Here is an 11,740-nt window from a genome sequence, read left to right on the forward strand (position 1 = left end):
AAGACAGGTAGTTAGTCGAGTTGTAAGTTAGTCAGTAAGACGCTTGTGCGAAGACTACTACAACTAAATAGTTATTAAGTAATGTTAATAGACATATATATATATATATATATATACATATATATATATATATATATATATATATATATATATACTTCGACACGTTAGAAAAAAGACATGTGTTCAACATGTTTATCATAATATTGTTGTATAGTGTAACAACAATAAAAATGTGTTAAATCATGTATTTATTAAAAACATTGTGTCAAATTTTATTTTATATCTATATTTATTAAAATTAATATAGATGCAAAAAGAAGTAGAGGAGAGTTGTTATAGATTCTTTATTGAGTTAGTTTTTATATTTGTTCATTAACAACATAATAAATATGCTGCTATTTACAAGCTATTTAGGTACATTGATTTTTTATTGCAAGTACTTATAACAGCCATAAAAATTTTCACGCTAAAATTGTTAAAAATTAACATTTCTCCAATCTCTTTATTCATTATAATAATGCAACATAACACTAAATTCTAATTAAAACTTAAAACTTAGTATCTTAGTAACGTTATAACAATAACGTTACAAATACTTTGGATGTTTATAAGTATTTGGCATTTCCTGATTAACTGAGGAAATATCAAGTTCTTTTTTAGTAAACGTGCACTAGCAAAAAGCTTTTGCTATAGATATCGCGTAGATGTAAACAATAATAATGTATAATGTTCTTAGGGTTAACGCTATTTGGGAACATACATTCAAAAGTTAAATAAATAATATTCTTAAACATACAACTATTACATCATTTTTATATTTACCATAAATAAAAATTAAAAAAAGAAGTAACGTTAATATGCTGTATATATTGTATTTTTAACGCTCTTAAATTTGTGACAAGTTCTTCAACAATATACATTTATAGACCAACCATACAAGAAACAGCATATTTGTAATTCAGATATCAAAAAATATACTAGCTATCCATTTATACGTTGCACAAAAAATTATTAAACATATATTTATAAAACATTTGTTTATGTCAAAATAACTTATTTATATACAAACAATTGTATATTATTATTTTGCAATTGTTCCTTGCATTCTGTGGATATTGTCAGTTGTTAAATTTTTTTTTAAGTTACCTTTGTGAATTATTTTGAAATTGCAGATATCTTATACAATATATTATTGTATTATAATTATGCAACAGTAATTTTGTATGTATAAACACTTTTGTAAAAAGTCTACATTTGGCACAAAATGTATAGAATATGTTATATATAGAATCTCTTAACAGATTCTGTCAAATATAGCATATATATATATATGTACAGTCGCATATTCTCAATTTGTCTAAATAAAATATTCAAAAGGCAAAAGTTGCCCATATTTAAAGCTATCAGGTGTAAAATCACAAATCTTTTGGGGGATTAGCATAGAGATACAGCATTATTGTTTTGCGTGACTAGTTAAAATTAATAAAGAATATTTGCAAATCACTGATTCCTTGCTACTTGACATTTCATCAAAGATGGTAACAATTTTTCCCTACAACATGCATTTGTAGTATTGCTAGTATTCTTACAACAATTGCTAAATATTTTCTGTAGCTGCTGCAGTGTCTTTAAACAAATTACAACACAGCAAGAATCACAACCACCGGCCTCGGCGTTGCAGGAACATTTACCTTGCAAAGAAGACATAAAGTCGCTTACAAGTTGTACCGTATCTTTTCTCGTTATTTCGCCGACCGGGGTATTTGTGCAACTCTGACAATTTTGTACGTTATCGCATTTACAATCAGTACATTTACATATATCAGCATCTGCAGTAATCTCCTGCAAAACATTTCTATCTTTATTCTTTATGTTATTTGTTTTATGCTCATCATACTCTGCAAGTTTTTGGCATTGTACAATGTCGATGTTTGCTGAATTGTGTTCCGTATTCATTACATTGACGTTTTTTAAATTTTCCGTAGATGGCTGAGTTTCCATTTCTAGTGGATAAGGCTCTGGGCCTACTAGATCTACTAGAGAATGAACTGTAGGAAAAGCATTTAGTTCTGACCAAGATTGTGCTCTCAATGCAGGCGCAGTTGCCAATGCCATCACATCTATCCAAGAGGAAGGTAATTCCTCTTCGGTTGCTATCGCGAGTTCAACGGCTTCGGACTGACTGTTTGTAACTGCATTTGCATGTAAATCCTGACTTGAAACTGCGATAAGAGACTCATTCTGTAAATTCGTATCATCGATGAATGAGAGAGTATCCATTTCGCTCTCGAAAAGGTGGGTTTCGTTCGAGGAACTTATAATATCAGTAATATGACTAGTAATGCAATTGGCACTATATAACGTATTGCTATCAGATAAATCTTCTGCATTTGATTGATTTACGAATACTTCATCAGAAGCAGTAACGGAATTATTTTTAAATTGTTTCATATTATTCGTGAAACTTGTTTCCTCAGAAGAAATATGTGCTATTGCATTTTGTAAACCATCCTGCATAATCTTCTGCCTTAAATTTACTGGGATAGATTGATCCTGTCTAACTATACTGTCACTATGCACTTCCGGTAACGAAATTGACTTGTGCAAATGATTCTGATGTCCAACAACATCCATTAAATTATCATGTTGTACATTTGATTCAGTCATTTGGTTAAATACTTTAAACTTGTGATAATCCTCATTATTGTTAAAAACATTAACTGCCTGTTCGTTAAAATTATCTAAGATATCTGTTGCAAGAAGCGCAATTTCGGTAGTTTCATTCGAATTTTCTTTGTCTTTGGTAGAAATATAACCGAGTTTTGCGTCCAACTTGCGATGCGTCATAATATCTATTACATTAGTAGGAGTTATTTGTTCCGCTGCATTTTTTGCAGATACATATGGCATGTTTCCATCATTTTGCATGAGATCTGTAGATATTGGTATGACAGCATACGATGGTATAGTAGTGTTACTTGCGCTAACTTTTACAAGTTTCAATTGTAATTGAGTTAACCTTTTTTGCTTCTCAACCACATCATCATCCTTGTTATCTTTATGCTTCTGTCATAAATAATTAAAATTTAATTAGATTAATACAAAACATACTAATATTGTTAATATTTCTATGATTAATACTTACTGTATTGTTAGTCATAGTTTTATTATGTGTTTTTATGTGGCTTTTTAAACTGTGAGGAGTAGTAAAACGTCGTTTGCAGTTTTCAAAGGTACAAATATATGGTCGTTCACCTGTATGTGTCCTTTTATGCGTTTTTAAATGGTGCGAAGCTGTAAAGGCCTTTCCGCAACCCTTTTCTCTGCATCTTAAAATAAACAGGAAATGATTAATCCCAAATATTTATAAAAGATCCAATATGTAATAACTTCTAGAAATTAACCAAGTTTTGTAATGTTTTTCTTTTGATTTATTTAATATGTTGATATATAATGATTTGTAATGTTTTTTTTATATTACAGGAAGTATCGAAAAACATACTTGTATGGTCTTTCTTGAGTATGAGTACGTATATGTTTCTTGAGATCGCTTAAAGTAGTGAAGAATTTAACACATCCAGTCTCTTCACAGTTGAATGTATTGCCGCTATGAAGTCTTTGGTGAGCTCTCAGTCTGTAACGGGTATTGAATGCCTTCTTGCAGTCTTTGTGAGTGCATTCAAACGGTTTTACTTTTGTGTGTACTCTAATGTGGATCTTTAGACTGTAGGACGTGAGAAAGGCCTTGCCACAACTCGGCTCTGCACATTTAAATCGATACTCGCCTGAAAGTTTTGAGAATTCCCTCCACATAAAAAGATTGCAGGTCTATCTATCTCTTGCAGTATCTGAAAGCCATGCAGGTCAAAGCGTTCCCTTTATACCAGCATTGATGAATTAATAATATCAGTTGCAAAGCAGAATTATATAAATATAGATTTCATTGCTAATGTCACCACAAGGAAATATGGCTGTGAAACTTACCTGGATTCTTTCATCCATGGAATATGCAAAAACAAAAGCACATATAATTTGTTAGTATAGCAGATGGAACAAACTGTATATTGGACAAGCCCAAAATGCAAAGCATAATGTTCTTTTTTTAATGATATAGGTCAGACAGATGAGGCAACATACACAACAGTATAATGAAAATTCAAGATAATTATTCTAAATAAGATGAAAGATTTTAAAGATATTAATATAAAATATAAAAGATAATATAAGATATAAAATATAAAAGTAGTTATACATTCATGATCATTTTTACTATCAAGTTATATTTTTTTACTTATATGTTAGAAATGACTTATATGTTAAAGACATTGTCTATCACTAAAAAATTCTCTATTCTAATTTTATCACATTATTATTAAAAATCCTATATTTTTATTCCTAATAAAAAATTATTCTTAGAAATTTACCTTTATGTGTTTTCATATGAGTACGCAAATTTCCAATGGTACTGTATGTCCTGGTACAGCCTTCGTATTGGCAATTATAACGATTGATATGTTTCTGATTAATATCTGGATCCATACTTTCAATCGTAACAGTTTTATGAGAGGTTGCATGATCTTCAAGTAATACATCATCTTGATCTTGATGAATTCGCATATAAATTTCATCTGGATTGATGGTATGATGAATATGCCTGTAAATGTTAATACATATTTTCAATATATGTATTTATATATATTTATATATGTTTATATATATAAAAAATTCTAAAAAAATTTTCATATTTCTATGAGAATAAATAATTTTTGTGTGCTATTTTTCCATGAAGTTGATAGTACTTGAACAAAAAATTATTAAAAACTAATATTCAGCGATATTTAATAATTAATATTTTGTTAACTATTGTAAAAATTGTAAAATGGTAGAGGACTTTTCGACTCAGTTTAGTCTGCTCTACCGGCATACGAAATATTTGATGATCACCCTGTGTGTGTGTGTGTGGTGGGGGTGGGGGGGTGTGTGCGCGCGCGCGCGTGCGTGTATATGAACATTTTTTTTATGTTTATTAGATTTTTATCAGATTTTTATCAGATTTTAACATTATTTAAATAATATTTCTCGTGCTAAATATAAAAATTCAAATGAGAATAATTATATTGACATTATTATTTTCTGACTTTACAATCTCATTGATATACAAAATAACAAATATCTGCATGTGCCAATTTTTTACTATATATTTTGCTAGTAGGTTAAGTATATGTAATAGAATAGTATGAGTATGTTTGCTATACATAGATATCAAAATTAAATTTGTAACAAATATAGCATATGATTTCAATGCAATAAGAAAATGCAATTGTGTCAAATTGTAAATAATATTATAATATATATACAAATAATATTCCTACAAATAATTTTTATAATAAAAGTACAATAATCATAAAATAAAAAAAATAATAAAAAATACATAATTATTTGTAGTTTATTGCCTGTTCTAGGACTACAAATTGTCAACAAATAAAATAAAACATATTGCATTTTATATTATTGTTATCAAATTTGTAACAATATATATGTAATATGCTTTATTTTGAAATTATTATACAGTAGCCAAAATTTAAAACATTCGGAAACACACATTGACGATAAAATACATCGGTAACATAACCATCTCGGTATATCTATGTGCTGTCCCAACGCAGATTCTCCCCTCGAGCGATTTATGAATTAAAATTATCGTTTCAAAACTCGTATAGCCTTATAAGGAGGGGACAAAGAATACCGTCGAGGGTGGAAATGAAATATCGATGATATGAATAAACTTATAGCTATCCGATTGCAAAATCGATCCCAGCGATGTAAGGAACGAATGTGAGGATCGTGAAATAAGAAAGCGCAAAAGATGATAATAGCCTAGAAATTTGTTCAAAATCAATCGGGACTCACTCGGCTGTGTTGTCATCGACAGGTAGCTCCTCATTGATAGCAGCATCGTCATCAGAGTATCTTTCATAATCGAATACTGCGCTTTGCTCGTAGACCTTTTCGAAACTGGACAGGTCCAAGGTATCGTCCAGGCAATCCTGCAGATCGTGTGTTACTAAGATATTATCGAAATTGCTCTCGATACCGTCCGCATTCTCATCCTCTTGAAACTTGTCGCTCTCCCACATCGCCATACTTTTTCAGGGCTGCGCGACAAACAAATCGCGCGACCAGCTCTCCGTCTGCGTTCTGACATAACCTACAATTCTACTACGATACGATCGGCAAGGTAGGCCGCTGATGGAATCTCATTATCGATACGGAGAAAAATGTAGTCAAAGAAGAACTGATAACAAGATAACCATCATATGATTGATGTGATTCAAGATGTTAAAAAACAAGAGATTCTGTTCTTTTTAGCTGAACTTCTTGCACGGTTCATCTTTCTTCCTTTTCTTTCCACGTTGAAAAGAAAAAGAGAAAAGATGAACCGTGCAAGAAGTTCAGATAAAAAGAACAGGCCTCAGGTGACCCATTCCTATGAATGCGCGTAGCTTAAAAGTGGGGAATGAACAGCCAATCATGAGGCACCCATTTTATGAAAATCCAATAATGATTATGTTCGTTGCTCTTTGCAATTTTTTGACACATTCGTATCAAAAACAAAAAAATGTGCAATCTCATTTCTGTTTAATAATAATGTTAAAGTTTGTAATATTTTTATATTTTACATTTTTTATTAATAAATCATTGTTATTTTAATTTTCAATCTGTGTTTTTATTAGTAATCATCTTGAAATCTGCGCGTTTAAAATAGACCTCCTGTGATTGGTTGACAAGTCATGTTCCCCCCCCGCTCTCTCTGCCAGCAGAATAATGGCTCACCTTGTCTCTTTCTACCATGATTCATGTCAATAGGTCTATTCAATTTGCTTACACTTAGCATCTTCGCTTTCTCTCTTTTCAGCGCCAAATATATATCTCATTTTAAGTATAAAAAGTGTAAAAAAGTGTAAGCAAGTCGAACAGACCAAATGATCTGTTCTTGGCAATTACACTTTCTGCACTCGAAAGAAGTAATAGAATTACCTACAAGCATGAGAGGGAAAAAGAAAAACTGAAAAAGATAAGAATTACAAGAGATCAATTTTCAGCTTGAAAAGAACAGACTTAGCATTTCTTTCTCAAGTGAAGTAAGTTTACAACAATAAAATAAGTGCCATTTAATCGCTTCAAGACAATGTTCTTCTTTTAGCAGTCTATATGCATTTCGTGTGAAAGAGTACTTTTTCATGTGAAAGAATACGTTCTACCTCTATTTTCTACAAGTTTTACGGACGTTAATCTCGTCTTTGATACTTTTTATTGTATACTCCACTCGAAAATGGAAGACGTATGTATTTCCGATAAATGAAGGAAGTTCACACAAAGACATCGAAAAATTTGACATTCTTTGATAAGAATTTTACAAACTTTCTGGAGCAATGGATGAGAAACAAACAGAAAATCCGTAAGTTTCAAAGAAGACTCCATCACTTAAAGATCCCATATAAATATTTTTACGATTCTGTTCTTCTCTTTTGGTTTTCTTAGGTTATAATAATTATTTGGTTTATAACAATTATCACCGTTTTAATCTACTTGCAAATATTGAAATATATTAAATCTTGAAAAGAATAAAAATTATTTTGCTAAGAAGAATTAAGAGCAGCTCGATTTTTCAGAATCTCCAAAGATCATTTAGACAATACTAATGTACCTGTGATAACAGCTGATTTAGAGATGCTTACTATAAATATTAATCCTCCACCTACAGAAACCAAGAGAATTCTTAGGAAAAGATTGTCTAAGCCTTCTTCTATAGAAAACGATTCTATAGAAATGGTTAAACGAAGGTAATATTTGAAGCTTCCATGAATATTTTCTTTAAAGAAATTATTTCTGTGATATATCATTAAATGCCAATGTTTTGTAAACATTGCAGTTCACTTCATCAGGATGACTGATACTTTGCCATGTATCTGAGGATCGATTACGTATCTTGAAACGATGTAAAAGTAAACGAACTTACTATAATATTTATAATTTCATTAATTAATCATTTAATAAATTTACTCATCTTTGTAATTTTCACCTTGTTTCAAAATAAATAATCGACCTTCAGGTTCTCATCTCGATGAAATAAACTACAACGTTCATGAAACAAAACATTTAATAATGTCAATCAAGGCATAGAGAGACATATAATTTGTAAATTGCTTAGCACTTCTTTGAAGATAATTTTATATTAGACTGTGATATATTTTCATATGTCTAATAATACTTTGTATATAAATCAGATGCAGCTTGAGACCAAAAAAAAGAAGGATCTATGAGGTGGAGGAGACAGAGGAAGAAATTGTCAAGGAATATTATTTAGACAAAAAAATAAATAAGAAATCAAATAATCTTGAAACAATATTTGAAGAAACCCAGAATTCGGACGACGATACTACAATACGTATGAGTGCGAAGAGATTTAAGAGAATGTTGATGTTTGCTCCTACAGCTTCCAAGTTGAAGAAGAGACGTGCAAAGATACAAAGAGTTTTTGGATCTAAAGTCAGGTACAAGAGATGTGATTCGATGCAGGCTCTTATAGATAAATTAAATACCATCAGAGAAAATTCACCAATGAAAATTGACAGCGAACTCAAATGAGACCAGATTCTTCGATGACATATTTAAATGCCATTTTTTTAAAGAAGTTATCTGAAGAATAACATGTTATGTATACTTCAGGATTTCATTTAAAAAATGTATCAGACTTATTTTATAATCACATTTAAGGGATAATATTTAGATGGAGAAATTTACATTTCCATCTACTAAGAATATTATACTACATAGAATTTTCTGTGCAGGCATTTATTCGATTTTCGCATTGTAGATTTACATGTTTCGAACTATAAGGATGTAAGGACCATAATGTGTGATAATTATATTTCTATTTGCATATTTGAGATTTATCTCGCTTATATTAACAGCAATATACATCATATAAGAAATAATAATGTATTTTTTATTTCTTTAAGACTACTTCCTCATTGCGCCTACATTGAATTATGATAAAAAAAAATAATTCATTTTGACACCTAAATTAATATGTTTTGTTGTTTCTGAAATCGTAATTCAAGCTAATGAGGAGATCAAAATCTTCGACATTGTTCGTATCATGTTGCATTTTAGTTTAGATTCAATTCAAAACTTATATACATACATGTATTATTAAATAATAATGGAAATATACATTTTTTCATAAATATATTAAATTCTATGTATTTTGTAATATAAACAACTTCTGTGAAGTATAATATAAACAATTTTTTTAATCGCCAGTTTTTTCAATATTAAAAATAAAAACAAAGACTGATCATTTAAAAATTTAAGGACAAAACCTCATTGTTTTAGAGACGAAATTCAATTTTTTTAATATTATGTTTCATTATGTATATCACATAATTATCGTATAATGAGACTTTGAAATTGCATTTATTTTAAGATTAGTATATTGACGATTGTGTATTTCTTATCTAGAGTATTAGTAAATGTTATATAAAATCTTGTATTTATTTATATTCTTATAAAAGGCGCTAATCGTATTGAATATAGAATTATACAAAAAATATGAAAAATTATATAAAATTAATATATTAAATCTAGTTAATATATTAAATCTGTATTTTCGCATTAATATTATATAAATATAAAATTTAATATATCTTAAATTCGATAGATAAAAACACTATATAATACTTCACTTTATGTCTTATTCATTCTCAAAGTGCATTTCGTCGCATACTTATCACAGCCATCGTATTCTTTAAATCTAGCTTTATTTTCTTCATATTCCTTACTATCTAATTTAACACAAGTGCATCTGGATGAACCTTGTGCGGTCTCGAAAAACATTCTTGGTACTCCCACCCAATCTCTATCAATTCCACCGCTGTTAAACAAAAATGAATCATATAATTACATATTAAAAGATTTATTTATCATGTTTTTTAATTTTTCTTTAATATGAAAACATTGACTATTAAATAATTTCCTACCTTCTTTCAGTACACCAGAATACAGTACCAATATCTAGATTCCATTCTACGTTACAAGGTGGGAACATTCTGTTTTGTGCCTCTTCTAATGCTTTCTCCTTTTGAAGAAGTAATAACTTTTCTTGTATTTTATAAAATTCTATAGTTGGGCTACCATCTTGATTATAGTATCTACCATATAATTTTCCTAAAGAAAATACAAAATATTTTAGAAAGTATCACATGCGAGTTGATCCACCTCATGCAATGTCTACAGAACATAAAACATTTTTTGCAGTAAAAAGAGATTAAAATATACCTTTCTTTCCTTGCTGCGAGCAGATTGATAAAATATTATAAAATTATTTTGGCTTTTACAAAAGAAATTATTTAGGATAAAGAAATTATTCTGAGATGGATCAACTGCTCCTATATCCCATGGCAGTTTAAATAATTGTACCTTTGTAAATATAGTTTGTTTTATAAAATTGTACCCAATCGTTCAATGCTTTCACTTGTTGCATCGATAAACTAGATATATCGTCCGTTAAACCTTGATCATCAAATTCTCCAGTGATAAATGCCAAAGAAGCATCACGACCTACAAATAAATAAAATTAATTTTATTATATACATATATGTATATAGTAGACATTTGAATTTGACATAAGGAACCTAATTACCAGTGAAAGCATGATAACTTCTTCCTGATCCGTAATGTTTTTCTCCTTTCGTTACATCGAAGACTTGACCTAAGATCGAAAGATATAAACCATTCTCCAGATTTGTATATCGTTCTAATTCGCTTATAGTGAACATCTTTGACCCGCCAGAATTTTCATTTAATCCAAAATATATCGTGTCAGCTAAATTTAATGTTCCTTCCATTAATTGAAACTTGATCTTCTCATAAAAGCCGCGCGAATATAAGAAATACACGATCGCCAATAGCAGCGATAGCCAAAAATATTTGGAAAACATAATTACGTTGTTTACAAATGTGAATTCCAGCGTGGGCTATTCCGATTTCTGATGATCTTCGATGATCTACCATGTTAGATTACAGAATTCTGTATTACCGATCAGAGATCTGTCGTATTATTTGGAATTGTTGCTAGGCTAGATAAACAATTATTTTGTAGCGAATCAATATGCTTGACGAATTCATTGTATGTACAATTGAAATATTAACCTAAATTATTATTATTATTATTTTCATCTGCAAAAAGTATAAAATATAATGTAAGTATAATATTCACATTTTATAATTTTACTTGTAAAATAATAACAATGCAAAAGTTTTTATAGATTTAAAATGTTGTCTTAAATTTATACAATTTTTTGTATTTTTGTAATCTAATATTCATTAAAATTAATACTTCTTTAATTAGCAAAAATACAAACAAACAAAGAAAATGCAAAATTTTATGTAAAATTAATTATAAGAATATCATAAAAGTGTATGATCAATTGAATATTTAAATTATATATTTACTCCATAAAGAATTATATTAGAAAGCAATTGATATATTGATTAATAAAGTTCAACAACAAAAATAAGCTCAAGATTTAAAAAAATGATATATATAAAATAAAAGTATATAAATACTGATAAATTAATAAATTTAATTAATAAAATAAAATAATTAAATTTAAATTTTATAAATATCAAAACAATGGAAATATCATCTGTACCGCTTCCATAAAATCAACATATA

At 29.0% G+C, this 11,740-nt stretch overlaps 3 protein-coding genes across 3 annotated transcripts; 1 reads left to right on the forward strand and 2 right to left on the reverse strand.

Moving 5' to 3' along the window:
- Window positions 1-1,500: 1,500 nt before the first annotated feature.
- Window positions 1,501-6,143, reverse strand: LOC105619576 (zinc finger protein 148). Its single transcript, XM_012201093.1, has 5 exons — window positions 5,911-6,143; window positions 4,425-4,654; window positions 3,503-3,785; window positions 3,146-3,329; window positions 1,501-3,066 (listed from the first exon to the last, which is right to left on the reverse strand). Exons 1-5 carry the CDS (start codon window positions 6,141-6,143, stop codon window positions 1,501-1,503), a joined length of 2,496 nt encoding a protein of 831 aa, XP_012056483.1.
- Window positions 6,144-7,433: 1,290 nt separating this feature from the next.
- On the forward strand, window positions 7,434-8,649 carry LOC105619577. The gene is made up of 3 exons (XM_012201094.1): window positions 7,434-7,459; window positions 7,674-7,844; window positions 8,289-8,649. Exons 1-3 carry the CDS (start codon window positions 7,434-7,436, stop codon window positions 8,647-8,649), a joined length of 558 nt encoding a protein of 185 aa, XP_012056484.1.
- A 1,101-nt stretch (window positions 8,650-9,750) lies between these two features.
- Window positions 9,751-11,003, reverse strand: LOC105619578 (neuferricin). Its single transcript, XM_012201095.1, has 4 exons — window positions 10,706-11,003; window positions 10,483-10,623; window positions 10,044-10,230; window positions 9,751-9,937 (listed from the first exon to the last, which is right to left on the reverse strand). Exons 1-4 carry the CDS (start codon window positions 11,001-11,003, stop codon window positions 9,751-9,753), a joined length of 813 nt encoding a protein of 270 aa, XP_012056485.1.
- Window positions 11,004-11,740: the final 737 nt, after the last annotated feature.

This window comes from Atta cephalotes (assembly GCF_000143395.1).
Source record: "Atta cephalotes unplaced genomic scaffold scaffold00022, whole genome shotgun sequence".
In the NCBI taxonomy this organism is placed as follows: Eukaryota; Metazoa; Arthropoda; class Insecta; order Hymenoptera; family Formicidae; genus Atta; species Atta cephalotes.

Coding starts and splice junctions, on each gene's coding strand:
- LOC105619577 (XM_012201094.1), top strand. CDS start 7,434: ATGGATGAGAAACAAACAGAAAATCC. Junction 7,460..7,673: donor GAGAAACAAACAGAAAATCC/GTAAGTTTCAAA, acceptor TCGATTTTTCAG/AATCTCCAAAGATCATTTAG. Junction 7,845..8,288: donor ATAGAAATGGTTAAACGAAG/GTAATATTTGAA, acceptor TATATAAATCAG/ATGCAGCTTGAGACCAAAAA.
- LOC105619576 (XM_012201093.1), bottom strand. CDS start 6,143: ATGGCGATGTGGGAGAGCGACAAGTTTCAAGAGGATGAGAATGCGGAC. Junction 4,655..5,910: donor GTCGATGACAACACAGCCGA/GTGAGTCCCGAT, acceptor TAACATTTACAG/GCATATTCATCATACCATCA. Junction 3,330..3,502: donor ACTCAAGAAAGACCATACAA/GTATGTTTTTCG, acceptor GTTTATTTTAAG/ATGCAGAGAAAAGGGTTGCG.
- LOC105619578 (XM_012201095.1), bottom strand. CDS start 11,003: ATGTTTTCCAAATATTTTTGGCTATCGCTGCTATTGGCGATCGTGTAT. Junction 10,624..10,705: donor AAGTTATCATGCTTTCACTG/GTAATTAGGTTC, acceptor ATTTATTTGTAG/GTCGTGATGCTTCTTTGGCA. Junction 10,231..10,482: donor AACAAACTATATTTACAAAG/GTACAATTATTT, acceptor TATTTTCTTTAG/GAAAATTATATGGTAGATAC.